Consider the following 20,161-nt stretch of genomic DNA (forward strand, 5'->3'; position numbering starts at 1 on the left):
CCCAACCACTTTATGGACCTCCACAGGACTAGTTGCTTTTTTAACAAGTAATCATAACAGTATAGAGGGAGGGATATTTGTGTGCTGCTGTTAGGACTAAGGGAAAACAAATTTACGTCAAAATTGACGCTTCCCTTTCGTCCTAACCAGCAGCACAAGTTTGGAAGTAGCAAGAAACCTCACGCAAATTTTGGGAGGATTTCCTACTAAGTGGTTGAACTATGCCACAGGAGTTAGAGCGCTGACCTAAAGAAGAGCAGCATTTAATACAGACCGACCAAAGGCTGTTCCCTCTGAACGCCTACTGTCTAGGTGGTAATGGAAAATAAAGGTGTTTTGCGTACTCCACAAGGCAGCAGCACAAATTTGCTCTAAAGGGATTAGTTTCCATTCTGCATATGACGTAGAAACTGCCCTTGTAGAATGGGCAGATAAGAAGGATGGCAGTGGTAAGTCTTGGGACATAAAAGCCAGCTTAATAGCCTCTTTAATCCATCTGCTCAAGGTGAGCTTGGAAACCTTGAGCCCTCTGTTGTTCCCCGAATACGCAATGAGCAGATTTTCCGATTTCCTGAACTCTTCAGTTCTGTTTAAATATATTCTGAGGACCCTTGGGATATCCAAGGTAAGTAATCTCTCCTCCTCAAGAGTGTTAGAAGTAGGAGAAAACACAGGTAGAGTTATCATCTGATTGATATTTGGTAGAAAGGTAGGCAGAAATCTTAACAGGACCTTGTCCTGCAGAAAACTTAAATATGGTTCCGCTGCCCCCAGAGCCTGGAGCTCCCCAACCCTCTTGGCTGAGGTTATGGCCAAAAGAAAGGTAACTTTGAGGGAAAGGTATTTTAAGTCTACCTGTTCCAAAGGCTCGAAGGGGGGAGAGCACAACCCCCTTAAGACCACTGGCAGCTCCCACTCAGGGATTGGTCTCTGGATGCTGGGCCTAAGCCTCTGAGCACCTTTAAGGAACCTCTTGATTAGGGGGTCCTGAGAAATTGGTTTACCAAGGCATGCTGACAGGGCAGCAACATGAGCTCTCAGTGTAGATGGGCTTAGACCCTTGTCTAGACCATCCTGCAGGAATTGAAGGATATCAGAGAGAGGAGGATCTGAGGAAACTACCTCTCTATCCGTGCACCATCGCATAAATATCTTGAATATGCGGGAATATTTCTGGTTCGTAGAATCCGCCCTGGAGTGAGAGATTGTTCTCAGGACCTCCACCGAAAGCCCTCTAGCTTCTAGAAGAGACCGGTCAGTCTCCAGGCTGTCAGACTGAGCCTCCTCAGATCTAGACAGGGACCTGTGTTCTGGTACACTAGGTTCTGTATTAGGGGAAATCTCCAGTAATTGCCCTGACTCATCTGCATGAGCTGGGTGAACCAAGACCTCTTCGGCCAGAATGGAATGATGGCTATCACTGAGGTCTGGTCTTGCTTGATCTTCATCAATACCCTTGGTATCATGGAAATTGGAGGGAATACATAGGCCAGCCTCCATGTTATGGACAGAGCATCTATCGCTACCGGATTGTCCTCCTTGTACAAGGAGCAGAACCTGTTACTTTGGCGTTCAAACGCGTTGCCATCAAATCGATCTCGGGAGTCCCCCAGCGTTGGACTATCCTGGAGAAGATGTTGTCGTTCAGGGACCACTCTCCCGGTACCGGAAGGTCCCGACTTAGACAATCTGCTACTATGTTGAGATCCCCTCTGATGTGAACTGCCACTAGATGAGATAGATTGCTCTATGCCCAAGATAGAATTAATCCCACCTCCCTCAGGAGGGTCCGGGATCTCGTTCCTCCCTGTCTGTTTAGATAAGCAACCACAGTTGTGTTGTCGGTCCGTACTCTCACAGCTTGATTTTGGATGAGAGGAGAGAAGTGATTGAGGGCTAACCTGACCGCCCTCAGCTCCCTCAGATTGGACAAGAGGAGTCTCTCCTGAGGATTCCAGGTATTCTGAACTGTATTGTGTCCCAGATGGGCTCCCCAGCCTAGAAGGGAGGCGTCCGTGGTCAAGATCACCCAAGTAGATTGGGATAAAGGCATTCCATCCACTAGGTTCTTCCACCACCTGAGGGAGGAACGGACTTCTACAGACAGTTAGTGATTCCGATCTAGGTCTCTGGGTTTGCGACTCCAAACTGCTAAGACCTCCTCTTGTACTGCCACAAGGCCCAAGGCACTGCCTCTGCAGACGCTGACATGTGGCCTAAACATCCTCATGAGAACCCGAATAGACACCCGTCTGGGGGATAGGAGGAACTCTGCAGCTTTTATTACTTTGTTTCTCCTCTGTGGAGACAGATATAGGGTCATTAGTTGTGAATCTATCACAAACCCCAGGAACCGCCTTGTGGTAGAGGGAACCAACTCTGATTTGTCCCAATTTACGAGCCATCCCAGGTTCTGCAGAGTGTGGAGAGCTTGTTGAAGCTGGACTTGTAAGATGTCTGTGGACGTGGCTTTTAAAAGCCAGTCGTCTAGATAAGGGACAACTTCTAAGCCTAGGAGTCTTAAGTGGGCGACCACAGGAGCCACAACCTTTGTGAAGGTGTGTGGCGCAGAGGAGATGCCGAAGGGCAACACAGCAAACTTTTATATAGACAGCAACTCTGAGATATTTCCTGTGGGCCAGATAGATAGGAACATGAAGGTAAGCATCCTTCAGATCTATCGTTACCATCACGTCTGCCGGGTTCAGGATGTTTAGGACTGAGCGAATGGTTTCCATCCGGAAACGCTTCTTTCTGATAAACCGATTTAGGTAACGCAGATCGATAATCATGCGCCAATCTCCTGATGGCTTTGGAACAAGAAAAATGGGAGAATACACTCCCTGACCGAGCTCGCGAGGGGGAACCTCCTCTAAGGCCCCCTTGACTATGTACTGGAGTACAGAGTCCTCCAGGACCAGCTGTCTGATGGGTGTTAGACGTCCTGTAAGGACGAACCTCTCCTGAGGTTGGGAAATGAAATCGATCCTGTATCCGGCCGTGATGACCTGCAGCACCCAAGGATCTGGAATTGTTTGCTTCCCAAAAATTTTGAACAAAAATAAACAACCTCCTATTGGAGGATTCAAGCAGGGAGATTCGTGCGAAAGTGTGGGGGGTGGGGATGGGGAGGTAGTGGGCTGCCGAGAGTCATTGCTCAGTCCTGCAGTTCCCGCGACCATGACCTCTACCCCTCTTGTAACCTTCGGAACGTCTCTGGTTCCCCTCTCTTCCCTGGAATCTTCCACCTCTGCCTCTTTCACGTCCTGGAAAGGATTGCTGAGGGAGTGATTTTCCCTTCTTGTCCGCTAGATTTTCCATCAAGCAGTCAAGTTCGGAGTCAAACAACCTGCCAGGCTCGTAAGGAAGAGTGCACAGATTGAATTTGGAGATATTGTCCGCTACCCAGGCCTTCAGCCATAGAGGACGTCTGCTAGCAGCAGACAAAGCCATTGATTTAGCAGCTAGCTTTAGTTGCTGCTGAGACGCATCCGCCATGAAATCTACGCCCAACAGTAGAGTCTTAAACTGGTCCAGAATATCATCTCTGGCGACTCCCGAATCTATATCTGACTGGATCTTGAGCGTGCGGGCGTGAATGAAGTCAGACACTTTGGTACAGGCTATGGCCACAGAGGCGGATGCCGCAGAATAATTGCGCCTAAGCGAACATTCTGCGCGTCTGTCAAGGGGATCTTTCAGATGACTCCCGTCATCGGAAGGCACCAAGGTTCTCCTGGAAAGCTTGGCTATTGCCATATCCACCTTAGGTGGTGGAACCCAATCCAGGGAGTCCCCGTCCTGTAGGGGAAACATAAGTTTAAACCTTTTGGTTAAGACCAGACCTTTCTCCGGATGTTTCCCTTCTGTCGCCATTAATTTTTTTACCGACTCATCCACTTTGAAGGCCCTTAGCCCCCTAGCGGTGGAGTGTGGAGCTTCCCCATGCTCAATATCCTGGTCCCTTGACCTGATGGAGCGCAGTAATCTCTGGGTTTTTTCGGCTGGAAAAGAAAAAAATTACTCTTCTTCCTCAGAGGATGAATCATCGCCGAGCGAGACCACATCCTCGGACATCGGAACAGGCCCAGGAGAGGCCTGCCTAGGTCTCTTATTAGAGACCGCCCCCTTGATCTCCGCGATGGAGAACATCTCCATGACCGTAGGCTTAGGATTGGCCGGCCTAGGGCGACAGCCTGGACACCGATGGAACTCGTAGGAATCCGGCAACGTGGTGCCACATCTGGAACAAGTCAGATGTTTTTGCTTGTGAGTAGCTTTTCCTTAAAAAAGAAATAAGCACTATTAAAATAGCTCCAACCCAAAGGGTCTACACCAGACGTCAATCTTACCGTGAGAAGGGGACGTCATGTTTAAGAACTTGAGCACAACCTTGAGAACTTCTGATCAGAATAAGGAACCCGGATCAGCCAACAGTCAAGGTCAGCTGCACACAGAAACTGAGTGCAACACTGACCCAGCAAGCAGCCTGGCCTTATATAGCAGGAAGGGGAGGGAGTGGGGAGGAGGGAAGTTACAGCTCCTCCTCCAACAACCCCCAGGCTCCCCAACTGTAAAACTAAGCTATAAAATATAGAAAGTTCAAACTTTAAGGTTCAGGGGCTCCTCTGCCCTCACCCCTCCCCTACCTCCCCCGCAGGAATTAGTGACGCTGTAGGGAGAATGTGACATGGCCCCGCCAGGTAACTGACACGGCGGATCGGAAGTGCAAAGTGACGCACTTCTGGTCGCGCGTCTGACTCACCGGGAGCTGGATACGCAATGCAGCAGCGGGACGGAGGCGAAGGTACAGAGGGAGGGGACGGGACAGCAGCGGCAACTTTTAGAACTTCTGTGGAAGGATATAAGGAGAAGGGAGCGCCGCACGAATCTTCTTGGTCACATGCGCGCCCCTGTTCTGACTTACAGGCTATAACATAGCCAGGACGCCCCTCATTATAACGCTGCCCCGGACGACAGGCAGGAGACAGCCAGTCCCCTGCCCGAACCTGTTAGAAGAATAATTGCAGAACTAGAAAAGGTACAATTTCTGGGGAAATTGTGTGATGTGTTCTTGCCTCCACCAGTAGCTTACAACTGGAGTGGGCGGAGTAACTGGGTGGAGTGTAGACTCCGCCCACTTTTATAAATTTTGACCTTTGTCTCACACTGACCCACCTTGCCGAGTTTGGGTGCTGTGAGAATGACAGCTGTTTAAAGGTTTCTTATTGAAGTCAATAGGGAAAATCTGATTGGTTGTTTGTGGCTCCGCCCACTTTTTAGCGTCCCCAAAATGAGATATACATTGGCACAGTCCTCCAGTGACCAACTGTGCCAAGTTTCGGAACCCTGCCATTAACAGTCTAAGAGCAGCGGCAGTTTGAATTTTTCCCATTTAAACAAATGGCTGAAATTTGATTGGCCGTTGAAGACCCCGCCCACTTTTTAAATTTTTTGACCCCAGTCACCCAATGACCTACGGTGCCTAGTTTGGGTATTCTGGCTTAAATACTGTGAGAATGACAGCAATTTAAAAGTTTCTCATTGAAGTCAATAGGGAAAATCTGATTGGTGGTTTGTAGCTCCGCCCACTTTTTAATGTCCCCCAAAATGTGACAGAAATTTTCAGGTTGACCCCATGACTAAATGACCCAAGTTTGGTGACTTTAGTTTAAAATCTGTGCGACTGGGAGAGATTTGAAAATTGTCCCTGTCAAAGTCAATGGGAAAAACGTGGATTTTGGGGGCCCTGTCCCAGGGGCCCGGAGGGTGGGATCGGGTAACAAAGCAAAAGCAAGGTACTTGGGTGGGTGCCGACCAAGTCTGCAAAGTTTGGAATTTGTACTCCTAAAAATGTGGGAGAAGTAGCAATTTGAAGGTCTCATTAAAGTCAATGGGGAGATTTTGATTGGTTCTGTGTGGCCCCGCCCACTTTTTGGGGTCCCCGAAATGTGCCCAAAGTTTTCGGGTTGACTCCATGACTAAGTGACCCAAGTTTGGTGACTTTAGTTTAAAATCTGTGCGAGTGGGAGCGATTTGAAAATTTACCCTGTCAAAGTCTATGGGAAAAAAGGGGGCTTCCGGGGCCCGCCACGGGGGCCCCGGGGGTGGGATCGCTCCACAAAGTAATAGCAATCCGATCGGGTACAATCTGCATGTTTTGGTAAATTTTTGTCTATGTAGTGTAAAAACTGTGGGAGGAGTTAGGGTGGCAAATTTGGCTATAATAAGAATAAGAAGAACTAGAAAAGGTACAATTTCTGGGGAAATTGTGTGATGTGTTCTTGCCTCCACCAGTAGCTTACAACTGGAGTGGGTGGAGTAACTGGGTGGAGTGTAGACTCCGCCCACTTTTATAAATTTTGACCTTTGTCTCACACTGACCCACCCTGCCGAGTTTGGGTGCTGTGAGAATGACAGCTGTTTAAAGGTTTCTTATAGAAGTCAATAGGGAAAATCTGATTGGTTGTTTGTGGCTCCGCCCACTTTTTAGCATCCCCAAAATGAGATATACATTGGCACAGTCCTCCAGTGACCAACTGTGCCAAGTTTCGGGAACCCTGCCATTTACAGTCTAAGAGCAGCGGCAGTTTGAATTTTTCCCATTTAAACAAATGGCTGAAATTTGATTGGCCGTTGTAGACCCCGCCCACTTTTTAATTTTTTTTTACCCCAGTCACCCAATGACCTACGGTGCCTAGTTTGGGTATTCTGGCTTAAATACTGTGAGAATGACAGCAATTTAAAAGTTTCTCATTGAAGTCAATAGGGAAAATCTGATTGGTGGTTTGTAGCTCCGCCCACTTTTTAATGTCCCCCAAAATGTGACAGAAATTTTCAGGTTGACCCCATGACTAAGTGACCCAAGTTTGGTGACTTTAGTTTAAAATCTGTGCGACTGGGAGAGATTTGAAAATCGTCCCTGTCAAAGTCAATGGGAAAAACGTGGATTTTGGGGGCCCTGTCCCAGGGGCCCGGAGGGTGGGATCGGGTAACAAAGCAAAAGCAAGGTACTTGGGTGGGTGCCGACCAAGTCTGCAAAGTTTGGAATTTGTACTCCTAAAAATGTGGGAGAAGTAGCAATTTGAAGGTCTCATTAAAGTCAATGGGGAGATTTTGATTGGTTCTGTGTGGCCCCGCCCACTTTTTGGGGTCCCCGAAATGTGCCCAAAGTTTTCGGGTTGACTCCATGACTAAGTGACCCAAGTTTGGTGACTTTAGCGTCAAAGCCTGGCGAGTGGGAGCGATTTGAAAATTTACCCTGTCAAAGTCTATGGGAAAAAAGGGGGCTTCCGGGGCCCGCCACGGGGGCCCCGGGGGTGGGATCGCTCCACAAAGTAATAGCAATCCGATCGGGCACAATCTGCACGTTTTGGTAAATTTTTGTCTATGTAGTGTAAAAACTGTGGGAGGAGTTAGGGTGGCAAATTTGGCTATAATAATAAGAATAAGAACTAGAAAAGGTACAATTTCTGGGGAAATTGTGTGATGTGTTCTTGCCTCCACCAGTAGCTTACAACTGGAGTGGGCGGAGTAACTGGGTGGAGTGTAGACTCCGCCCACTTTTATAAATTTTGACCTTTGTCTCACACTGACCCACCCTGCCGAGTTTGGGTGCTGTGAGAATGACAGCTGTTTAAAGGTTTCTTATTGAAGTCAATAGGGAAAATCTGATTGGTTGTTTGTGGCTCCGCCCACTTTTTAGCATCCCCAAAATGAGATATACATTGGCACAGTCCTCCAGTGACCAACTGTGCCAAGTTTCGGGAACCCTGCCATTAAAAGTCTAAGAGCAGCGGCAGTTTGAATTTTTCCCATTTAAACAAATGGCTGAAATTTGATTGGCCGTTGTAGACCCCGCCCACTTTTTAATTTTTTTTGACCCCAGTCACCCAATGACCTACGGTGCCTAGTTTGGGTATTCTGGCTTAAATACTGTGAGAATGACAGCAATTTAAAAGTTTCTCATTGAAGTCAATAGGGAAAATCTGATTGGTGGTTTGTAGCTCCGCCCACTTTTTAATGTCCCCCAAAATGTGACAGAAATTTTCAGGTTGACCCCATGACTAAGTGACCCAAGTTTGGTGACTTTAGTTTAAAATCTGTGCGACTGGGAGAGATTTGAAAATTGTCCCTGTCAAAGTCAATGGGAAAAACGTGGATTTTGGGGGCCCTGTCCCAGGGGCCCGGAGGGTGGGATCGGGTAACAAAGCAAAAGCAAGGTACTTGGGTGGGTGCCGACCAAGTCTGCAAAGTTTGGAATTTGTACTCCTAAAAATGTGGGAGAAGTAGCAATTTGAAGGTCTCATTAAAGTCAATGGGGAGATTTTGATTGGTTCTGTGTGGCCCCGCCCACTTTTTGGGGTCCCCGAAATGTGCCCAAAGTTTTCGGGTTGACTCCATGACTAAGTGACCCAAGTTTGGTGACTTTAGCGTCAAAGCCTGGCGAGTGGGAGCGATTTGAAAATTTACCCTGTCAAAGTCTATGGGAAAAAAGGGGGCTTCCGGGGCCCGCCACGGGGGCCCCGGGGGTGGGATCGCTCCACAAAGTAATAGCAATCCGATCGGGCACAATCTGCACGTTTTGGTAAATTTTTGTCTATGTAGTGTAAAAACATGTGGGAGGAGTTAGGGTGGCAAATTTGGCTATAATAATAAGAATAAGAACTAGAAAAGGTACAATTTCTGGGGAAATTGTGTGATGTGTTCTTGCCTCCACCAGTAGCTTACAACTGGAGTGGGCGGAGTAACTGGGTGGAGTGTAGACTCCGCCCACTTTTATAAATTTTGACCTTTGTCTCACACTGACCCACCCTGCCGAGTTTGGGTGCTGTGAGAATGACAGCTGTTTAAAGGTTTCTTATTGAAGTCAATAGGGAAAATCTGATTGGTTGTTTGTGGCTCCGCCCACTTTTTAGCATCCCCAAAATGAGATATACATTGGCACAGTCCTCCAGTGACCAACTGTGCCAAGTTTCGGGAACCCTGCCATTAACAGTCTAAGAGCAGCGGCAGTTTGAATTTTTCCCATTTAAACAAATGGCTGAAATTTGATTGGCCGTTGTAGACCCCGCCCACTTTTTAATTTTTTTTGACCCCAGTCACCCAATGACCTACGGTGCCTAGTTTGGGTATTCTGGCTTAAATACTGTGAGAATGACAGCAATTTAAAAGTTTCTCATTGAAGTCAATAGGGAAAATCTGATTGGTGGTTTGTAGCTCCGCCCACTTTTTAATGTCCCCCAAAATGTGACAGAAATTTTCAGGTTGACCCCATGACTAAGTGACCCAAGTTTGGTGACTTTAGTTTAAAATCTGTGCGACTGGGAGAGATTTGAAAATTGTCCCTGTCAAAGTCAATGGGAAAAACGTGGATTTTGGGGGCCCTGTCCCAGGGGCCCGGAGGGTGGGATCGGGTAACAAAGCAAAAGCAAGGTACTCGGGTGGGTGCCGACCAAGTCTGCAAAGTTTGGAATTTGTACTCCTAAAAATGTGGGAGAAGTAGCAATTTGAAGGTCTCATTAAAGTCAATGGGGAGATTTTGATTGGTTCTGTGTGGCCCCGCCCACTTTTTGGGGTCCCCGAAATGTGCCCAAAGTTTTCGGGTTGACTCCATGACTAAGTGACCCAAGTTTGGTGACTTTAGCGTCAAAGCCTGGCGAGTGGGAGCGATTTGAAAATTTACCCTGTCAAAGTCTATGGGAAAAAAGGGGGCTTCCGGGGCCCGCCACGGGGGCCCCGGGGGTGGGATCGCTCCACAAAGTAATAGCAATCCGATCGGGCACAATCTGCACGTTTTGGTAAATTTTTGTCTATGTAGTGTAAAAACTGTGGGAGGAGTTAGGGTGGCAAATTTGGCTATAATAAGAATAAGAAGAATAAGAATAATAATATATATGTGAGATAACATTATGTGGTCTTGCTATGCAAGAACACATAATAAGAAAAGGTACAATTTCTGGGGAAATTGTGTGATGTGTTCTTGCCTCCACCAGTAGCTTACAACTGGAGTGGGCGGAGTAACTGGGTGGAGTGTAGACTCCGCCCACTTTTATAAATTTTGACCTTTGTCTCACACTGACCCACCCTGCCGAGTTTGGGTGCTGTGAGAATGACAGCTGTTTAAAGGTTTCTTATTGAAGTCAATAGGGAAAATCTGATTGGTTGTTTGTGGCTCCGCCCACTTTTTAGCATCCCCAAAATGAGATATACATTGGCACAGTCCTCCAGTGACCAACTGTGCCAAGTTTCGGGAACCCTGCCATTAAAAGTCTAAGAGCAGCGGCAGTTTGAATTTTTCCCATTTAAACAAATGGCTGAAATTTGATTGGCCGTTGTAGACCCCGCCCACTTTTTAATTTTTTTTGACCCCAGTCACCCAATGACCTACGGTGCCTAGTTTGGGTATTCTGGCTTAAATACTGTGAGAATGACAGCAATTTAAAAGTTTCTCATTGAAGTCAATAGGGAAAATCTGATTGGTGGTTTGTAGCTCCGCCCACTTTTTAATGTCCCCCAAAATGTGACAGAAATTTTCAGGTTGACCCCATGACTAAGTGACCCAAGTTTGGTGACTTTAGTTTAAAATCTGTGCGACTGGGAGAGATTTGAAAATTGTCCCTGTCAAAGTCAATGGGAAAAACGTGGATTTTGGGGGCCCTGTCCCAGGGGCCCGGAGGGTGGGATCGGGTAACAAAGCAAAAGCAAGGTACTTGGGTGGGTGCCGACCAAGTCTGCAAAGTTTGGAATTTGTACTCCTAAAAATGTGGGAGAAGTAGCAATTTGAAGGTCTCATTAAAGTCAATGGGGAGATTTTGATTGGTTCTGTGTGGCCCCGCCCACTTTTTGGGGTCCCCGAAATGTGCCCAAAGTTTTCGGGTTGACTCCATGACTAAGTGACCCAAGTTTGGTGACTTTAGTTTAAAATCTGTGCGACTGGGAGCGATTTGAAAATTTACCCTGTCAAAGTCTATGGGAAAAAAGGGGGCTTCCGGGGCCCGCCACGGGGGCCCCGGGGGTGGGATCGCTCCACAAAGTAATAGCAATCCGATCGGGTACAATCTGCACGTTTTGGTAAATTTTTGTCTATGTAGTGTAAAAACTGTGGGAGGAGTTAGGGTGGCAAATTTGGCTATAATAAGAATAAGAAGAATAATAATATATATGTGAGATAACAATATGTGGTCTTGCTATGCAAGAACACATAATAAGAAAAGGTACAATTTCTGGGGAAATTGTGTGATGTGTTCTTGCCTCCACCAGTAGCTTACAACTGGAGTGGGCGGAGTAACTGGGTGGATTGTAGACTCCGCCCACTTTTATAAATTTTGACCTTTGTCTCACACTGACCCACCCTGCCGAGTTTGGGTGCTGTGGCTTAAATACTGTGAGAATGTCAGCTGTTTAAATGTTTCTTATTGAAGTCAATAGGGAAAATCTGATTGGTTGTTTGTGGCTCCGCCCACTTTTTAGCGTCCCTAAAATGAGATATACATTGGCACAGTCCTCCAGTGACCAACTGTGCCAAGTTTCAGAACCCTGCCATTAACAGTCTAAGAGCAGCGGCAGTTTGAATTTTTCCCATTTAAACAAATGGCTGAAATTTGATTGGCCGTTGTAGACTCCGCCCACTTTTTTTGTAAATTTTTGAATCCAGTCACCCAATGACCTACGGTGCCAAGTTTGGGTATTCTGGCTTAAATACTGTGAGAATGACAGCAATTTAAAGGTTTCTCATTGAAGTCAATAGGGAAAATCTGATTTGTTGTTGTTGGCTCCGCCCACTTTTTAAATTTTTGAATCCAAAGTAATCTATCACCTGATTTCAGAGATTTGAAGCCCCTGACATCAATCATGGCAGCATTTTTCAATTTTCAGAATTATTTTTTTTTCCATATTGAAATCAATGAAAGAAATCTGATTGGTTGTTTTTGGCCCCGCCCACTTTTCAAAATTTTAATCCTAAATTGTCCAACTGTACCAAGTTTGGGGAGCCTGCCATTAACAGTCTAAGAGAAGCGGCAGTTTGAATTTTTCCCATTTAAACAAATGGCTGAAATTTGATTGGCCGTTGTAGACCCCGCCCACTTTTTAAAAAATGTTGACCCCAGTCACCCAATGACCTATGGTGCCAAGTTTGGGTATTCTGTCTTAAATACTGTGAGAATGACAGCAATTTAAAGGTTTCTCATTGAAGTCAATAGGGAAAATCTGATTTGTTGTTGTTGGCTCCGCCCACTTTTTTAATTTTTGAATCCAAAGTAATCTATCACCTGATTTCAGAGATTTGAAGCCCCTGACATCAATCATGGCAGCATTTTTCAATTTTCTTAAAAAATTTTTTTCCATATTGAAATCTATGAAAGAAATCTGATTGGTTGTTTTTGGCCCCGCCCACTTTTCAAAATTTTAATCCTAATCCTAAATTGTCCAACTGTACCAAGTTTCAGAACCCTGCCATTAACAGTCTAAGAGCAGCGGCAGTTTGAAGTTTTCCCATTTAAACAAATGGCTGAAATTTGATTGGCCGTTGTAGACTCCGCCCACTTTTTCATAATTTTTTGAATCCAGTCACCCAATGACCTACGGTGCCAAGTTTGGGTATTCTGGCTTAAATACTGTGAGAATGACAGCAATTTAAAATTTTCTCATTGAAGACAATAGGGAAAATCTGATTGGTTGTTTGTAGCTCCGCCCACTTTTTAATGTCCCCAAAATGTGACAGAAACTTTCAGGTTGACCCCATGACTAAGTGACCCAAGTTTGGTGAGTTTCACTCCGAAGCTGTACGAGTGACAAACGTTTGCATTTTTCCAATAAAACTCTATGGGAGAAAAAAAGAGGTTTTCGGGGGCCCGCCCCAGGGGCCCGGAGGGTGGGATCGGTTAACAAAGCACAAGCAAGATACTCGGGTATGTGCCGACCAAGAGTGCAAAGTTCGGTATTTATACTCCTAAATCTGTGGGAGGAGTAGCAATTTGAACGTCTCATTGTAGTCAATGGGGAAAATTTGATTGGTTCTGTGTGGCCCCGCCCACTTTTTCGGGTCTCCGAAATGTTCTAACAAATTGCGCGTTGACCCCATGACTAAGTGACCCAAGTTTGGAGACTTTAGTTTCAAATCTGTGCGACTGGGAGCGATTTGAAAATTTTCCCTGTCAAAGTCAATGGGAAAAACATGGATTTTGGGGGCCCTGTCTCAGGGGCCCGGAGGGTGGGATCGGGTAACAAAGCACAAGCAAGGTACTCGGGTGGGTGCCGACCAAGTCTGCAAAGTTTGGAATTTGTACTCCTAAAAATGTGGGAGGAGTAGCAATTTGAAAGTCTCATTATAGTCAATGGGGAAATTTTGATTGGTTCTGTGTGGCCCCGCCCACTTTTTGGGGTCCCCGAAATGTGCCCAAAATTTTCGGGTTGACTCCATGACTAAGTGACCCAAGTTTGGTGACTTTAGCGTCAAAGCCTGGCGAGTGGGAGCGATTTGAAAATTTACCCTGTCAAAGTCTATGGGAAAAAAGGGGGCTTCCGGGGCCCGCCACGGGGGCCCCGGGGGTGGGATCGCTCCACAAAGTAATAGCAATCCGATCGGGTACAATCTGCACGTTTTGGTAAATTTTTGTCTATGTAGTGTAAAAACTGTGGGAGGAGTTAGGGTGGCAAATTTGGCTATAATAAGAATAAGAAGAATAATAATATATATGTGAGATAACAATATGTGGTCTTGCTATGCAAGAACACATAATAAGAATATATATGTGAGATAATAGTATGTGGTCTTGCTATGCAAGAACACATAATAATAATAATATATATGTGAGATAACAATATGTGGTCTTGCTATGCAAGAACACATAATTAAGAACAGATGCAGGAATTGAAGGATATCAGCAGAAAAAGTTAGTAATTTCTCCCCCAAACACAGAGGGAGAGACTCTTGGGTAGAGTCATGCCTGTCTGACCGACCCACAGGACAGAAAAAAAGCAACTAGTCCTGTGGAGGACGGTCCATATAAGGGGGGGGGGGGGGGAATTAATTAACTAATTAATTATTAAGGATGCAGAATTTTATTCAACAAAAATTCCGCCTGTCCTGACCAGCCTCACAGGGGCAAATACCCCCACTTGTGCTGCTGGTTAGGACGAAAGGGAAGTTTGAATGGAGTGGCGGTTGACCATGGCCCTGATTTATCATGCCTTTATCACTCGCATAAAAATGTTTTTTTTTTTTGCAGTTTTACTCCACTCACTGCAGTTTTGAAATGTGGGTGGAAAAGTGGGCATGGTTAGCTATGTGAAGGAGTTTCACTCCAGATTTATCACTGAGACTGTATTTTAAAAGTGGCAAATAAAGTGGCAATCTCCCCCCAGAAGGAGGGTGGAGTAGGAAAACTGGAGTAGCTTTTCTAGACAGAAGTGTTAGGTTACAGATGAGACATTTGATAAATGTGGCCTAAAGTACTCCAACACAGACTGTATTAGAACAAAGCTGATATTGTGAGTCTCTTGCACACGCCAACATAGGGCATTCCGTGGTGCCTTCTGCAGAATATCTGTAATATCCGGTATTACCTGTAAATAGTCTCATGAAATGTAAGAATCATTGTTCCCTGTGCACCAAGGTGCCATATTATAGACGTAACTTTCCTATCTTTTCTTACCAGTTTAACAAATGCCTCTTTATATTGCAGTGCCACACTAACTATGTGCCAGTATGTGGATCAAATGGAGACACTTATCAAAACGAATGCTTCCTGAGGAGATCCGCCTGCAAACAACAGAAAGATTTAACTGTAGTATCAAAAGGACCCTGCTTTTCCGGTAGGAACAGTGTATCATCGGCATAAACTTGTCTGTGAAGCTTAGGTTAGGTATAAATAAGTCCTACAGAAATGTGACTCTTAATCAAAGACTTTTCCACTGGTATGTCTCCTGGCATCACATGTTTGATTTACACAGCACTTTCAGAGTCTAAAAATCAATTCCCCCTTAGATTTTATCCCTGTGGACAGTGCAGAAGTATAATAACTGTGTACAACCACAACATACCGTGCAGACTCGCTGTATACAGTATATATAAGACTACACAGCTTAGTGTACAGAAATAGCAATGCCAAGAGGCCTTCAGATACTGCAGCCATATCTGCCTCATTGTGTACGATAATGCTGACAATTACAACATGTTATATTCCTTTCTTTTACCATTTCTTCTATTATTACATCATTTTCAGAAATCCTTTCAGTACCAAACCACTTCATTTTCTCCTCTCCACTTTTCAAGAGCCCAGAACTTTTTCTCTCTTGCTATAGCAGTGTGACAAGCTAGGATTTTAATGCTCTCTATAATGTTTTGAAAACTGGAAAAAAAAATGTCAGGTGCAATTCCATATTTTTTTATGTTTTGTTTTTATGGCCTTCAATGTGGCAAATATTGCATGATTGCCTTATTCTGCAGATCAGTAGGATTACGACAACACCACATTTTACTACTTAAAAAAAAAAAAAATGAAAGACCTTTTCGGTCACTTATAAAACCGGTGTAAATCAGAACAGTAAAGATACATTTTGTTGATAGACTGGCACACTATACCTGGTAGCAAGTAGAGAACTCACAGGTAATATTTAGTAGTTCATACTTTATTCTACCCTATTTACAGTTAAAAGTTAATAAAAATTCATAATCCCAAAAATATATAGTCAAAAATATGAAATGTGAGCAGTAGAAAATAACGATAAGAGTAAAAAATATAATTGAATAAGTCAAGTCTGAAAATGGATCAAATATAAAAATAAAAATATAAAAATTGAGGCATAGAAAATAATAATAATCAGAAGGAGTCAGGTTAGACTCCGAAACGCGTCTGGTGAATCAGACACCCGCAGATCCACCACACCCTCCCCGACTCACACAATCAGCTAGCACAGACCACGTGGGACGCCGAGTCTATATAGCACCACATGGGACGCCGAGCCTGCCACGCACTGGCAGAAGAGAGTGGGCAGTGAACTGCAATCGGACGATCCACTGGAAGGTGGGTACTCACAAGAAGACGCTAGAAAGGTAATAGCAGGCAGTGTATTACCTCCGTGTGGGGCGTCACAGGAGCAATACAAACAATACCTGCCTGCTACAAGACTTGGATTATTTATTCAAATAGCCGCACTACTCAATATAGCAGGAATTACTACCACAAAATCAGACCTTTATGGGTTGAGATAGCTGGGGACAGCCATTCTGTTCCACCTGATATACCTGAGATTAAGCAGTGTACATCAGACCATGCAGCTATTCACCTTTTAATGACTGTGTTGCCGATTATTGGGGACATCTGAATACTATATCACTGGGTTACTGTGGAAATACAGTTATTACAATATCGTTGATTAATTGATATCCTCAACAGGAACACTCATAGCTATTCCATTTTGGTGATAATTTCCTTTTGTGGCAACTACCATACTTATTACGGTATATTCTATGCCTCAATTTTTATATTTGATCCATTTTCAGACTTGACTTATTCTATTATATTTTTTTACTCTTATCTTTTTATCTTTATTTTCTACTGCTCACTTTTCATATTTTTAACTATATATTTTGGGGATTATGAATTTTTATTAACTTTTAACTGTAAATAGGGTAGAATAAAGTATGAACTACTAAATATTACCTGTGAGTTCTCTACTTGCTACCAGGTGTAGTGTGCCAGTCTATCAACAAAATGCCTCTTTACATATCTCTTCTGACTGGCTGTCAGTCAGTTAGACTTCGAGCACCTTATATGACAATAGACGGGTGAGCATCTATATAACTCTGTGTCTGTAAATTAGAACTGACTCCTTTGGAAAATGAAATGAGGAATCTGATTGGTTGCTATGGGCAACTAAGCCAGTTCTACTTTACACCAGTTTGATAAATGATCCCACTTGTTTTTACAAAATAAATACATAATTTGCTTTGTCGTGCCATATTTTTATGTCCATAACGTAAAAAAAAATTCAGTGGATAGGTGTGTGGGATTATTTTTTCTCAGGGAAAACTGTCGTTTTTAATGCTACTATTTTGGGGAATGTACAACTTTTTGAAAAAAATTTATACAATTTTTTGGGGAGGCAAGGTAAGCAAAAAAACTGGCAATTCTGGCTTTGGTGGCTATAACATTTTTCTTTACGGCCTTTGCCGTGCAGGATAAAGAACATTACAGGGAGTGCAGAATTATTAGGCAAATTAGTATTTTGACCACATCATCCTCTTTATGCATGTTGTCTTACTCCAAGCTGTATAGGCTCGAAAGCCTACTACCAATTAAGCATATTAGGTGATGTGCATCTCTGTAATGAGAAGGGGTGTGGTCTAATGACATCAACACCCTATATCAGGTGTGCATAATTATTAGGCAACTTCCTTTCCTTTGGCAAAATGGGTCAAAAGAAGGACTTGACAGGCTCAGAAAAGTCAAAAATAGTGAGATATCTTGCAGAGGGATGCAGCACTCTTAAAATTGCAAAGCTTCTGAAGCGTGATCATCGAACAATCAAGCGTTTCATTCAAAATAGTCAACAGGGTCGCAAGAAGCGTGTGGAAAAACCAAGGCGCAAAATAACTGCCCATGAACTGAGAAAAGTCAAGCGTGCAGCTGCCAAGATGCCACTTGCCACCAGTTTGGCCATATTTCAGAGCTGCAACATCACTGGAGTGCCTAAAAGCACAAGGTGTGCAATACTCAGAGACATGGCCAAGGTAAGAAAGGCTGAAAGACGACCACCACTGAACAAGACACACAAGCTGAAACGTCAAGACTGGGCCAAGAAGTATCTCAAGACTAATTTTTCAAAGGTTTTATGGACTGATGAAATGAGAGTGAGTCTTGATGGGCCAGATTGATGGGCCCGTGGCTGGATTGGTAAAGGGCAGAGAGCTCCAGTCCGACTCAGACGCCAGCAAGGTGGAGGTGGAGTACTGGTTTGGGCTGGTATCATCAAAGATGAGCTTGTGGGGCCTTTTCGGGTTGAGGATGGAGTCAAGCTCAACTCCCAGTCCTACTGCCAGTTTCTGGAAGACACCTTCTTCAAGCAGTGGTACAGGAAGAAGTCTGCATCCTTCAAGAAAAACATGATTTTCATGCAGGACAATGCTCCATCACACGCGTCCAAGTACTCCACAGCGTGGCTGGCAAGAAAGGGTATAAAAGAAGAAAATCCTGTGGTCCATCATCAAATGTGAGATTTACAAGGAGGGAAAACAGTACACCTCTCTGAACAGTGTCTGGGAGGCTGTGGTTGCTGCTGCACGCAATGTTGATGGTGAACAGATCAAAACACTGACAGAATCCATGGATGGCTGGCTTTTGAGTGTCCTTGCAAAGAAAGGTGGCTATATTGGTCACTGATTTGTTTTTGTTTTGTTTTTGAATGTCAGAAATGTATATTTGTGAATGTTGAGATGTTATATTGGTTTCACTGGTAAAAATAAATAATTGAAATGGGTATATATATTTTTTTTGTTAAATTGCCTAATAATTATGCACAGTAATAGTCACCTGCACACACAGATATCCCCCTAAAATAGCTAAAACTAAAAACAAACTAAAAACGACTTCCAAAAATATTCAGCTTTGATATTAATGAGTTTTTTGGGTTCATTGAGAACATGGTTGTTGTTCAATAATAAAATTAATCCTCAAAAATACAACTTGCCTAATAATTCTGCACTCCCTGTATATTGTAATAATTTGGTCTTTTCACACGCACTGATACCGGTTATGTTTTTTATATATATATATCACCCACTTGACACCCCTTTCTATTTGCCAGAGCAGAGAGCCTTTGCATACAGCAGCTCTCACTCTAACAAACTCCATCCTGCCATATATGACATAAATTGGCTATTTGTTTAAATGGCTGCATGTTATACCAAGTTTGACCTGTAGACCTTCTGCTGAAGAAGTACATAGCCAGGTACAGCTTACCAGTGGTGATCCTATTTGATCACAAGGGTGTCTGAACAGAGCTGATTGCCATAGTTTCTTCAACCTAAAAAGTTGTTGTGATGTTAGGCTCCTTGCTGACGAGCGATACGGATTAGTTCAATTAAAAATGCGCGATTTTGAAAGCAAGTTCATTCCGTTTTGCCTGCGATTGCATTCAGTTGTTGTTCAGTTTTTAATCGGGCGGGTGCAATGCACATTGATGCGTTTTTCACGTGCGTGATAAAAAAAATGGTTTACAAAAATCTCTTAGCAACCATCCGTGAAAAAACGCATCACATCCGCACTTGCTTGCAGATGCGATGCAATTTTCACACAGCCCGATTCACTTCTATGGGGTCAGCGTTGCGTGAAAAACGCAGAATATAAAACATGCTGCGATTTTCACGCAATGCACAAGTGATGCGTGAAAAACAACACTCATGTACACTGACCCATTGAAATAATTGGGTCCGGATTCAGTGCGGGCGCAATGCGTTCGCATTACGCATTGCACCCGCACTGAATACTCGCTCGTGTGAAAGGGGCCTTAGAGTCCCCTTTAATGCAAACCTCACCTCTACTGAGGATAACAGGGAATAGCTTCAAATGTCTGTTCAAGAAAGGACTTTTGTTTGGCGGTCCCTCAGCAGCACCTGTGTCAGTGAAGATCACCATTGCTCTATATGCCCTGATATATGCCCGGCTACACGTTGACATGTGTCGCACAACATCACAAAGAGATATGGCTATCTGGCAAGAAAGTCACGTGACATTTGATATAATGTATTTCAATGGTGCCACAATGCTACATGTTGCGACTGTGACCGGACAATTGCAGAAAATCTGACTTGGATGGATTTTTTGTGACTGTCACGCTACAGTCGAAACATGTACCATGTCCCATAGAGAAACCATTGAAATTCATGCTACTTTTTTGTCGCGCGTCACATGTCACTGTGTAGCCGGACCCTAAATGAGGGTTGTTTTATTGCATTTCTAGACCAGCAATCATAAACCTACACAAAAATGTCACACAAAAATGGAACCTGCTGCTGCCTGTATGAGGTATGATGGTATATATGGAATATACAGCTATTTATGGAACCTATTGACCTAAATAGGTGATGTACATAGCATTATGAATATTATACCAGCTAGCGGCCGCTGAGGAGACATTTACAAGTGACATTTATAGC

At 44.2% G+C, this 20,161-nt stretch overlaps 1 protein-coding gene across 1 annotated transcript in view; it reads left to right on the plus strand.

Moving 5' to 3' along the window:
• The window catches only part of TMEFF1 (transmembrane protein with EGF like and two follistatin like domains 1), a 266,724-nt gene that overhangs the window by 120,117 nt on the left and 126,446 nt on the right, over positions 1-20,161 (plus strand). Inside the window, exon 3 of the mRNA XM_044293330.1 lies at positions 14,688-14,817. Coding sequence (XP_044149265.1) covers positions 14,688-14,817 — 130 coding nt within the window. The remainder of the gene's footprint in view (positions 1-14,687; positions 14,818-20,161) is intronic.

Source organism: Bufo gargarizans, chromosome 5 (genome assembly GCF_014858855.1).
Source record: "Bufo gargarizans isolate SCDJY-AF-19 chromosome 5, ASM1485885v1, whole genome shotgun sequence".
NCBI lineage: Eukaryota > Metazoa > Chordata > Amphibia > Anura > Bufonidae > Bufo > Bufo gargarizans.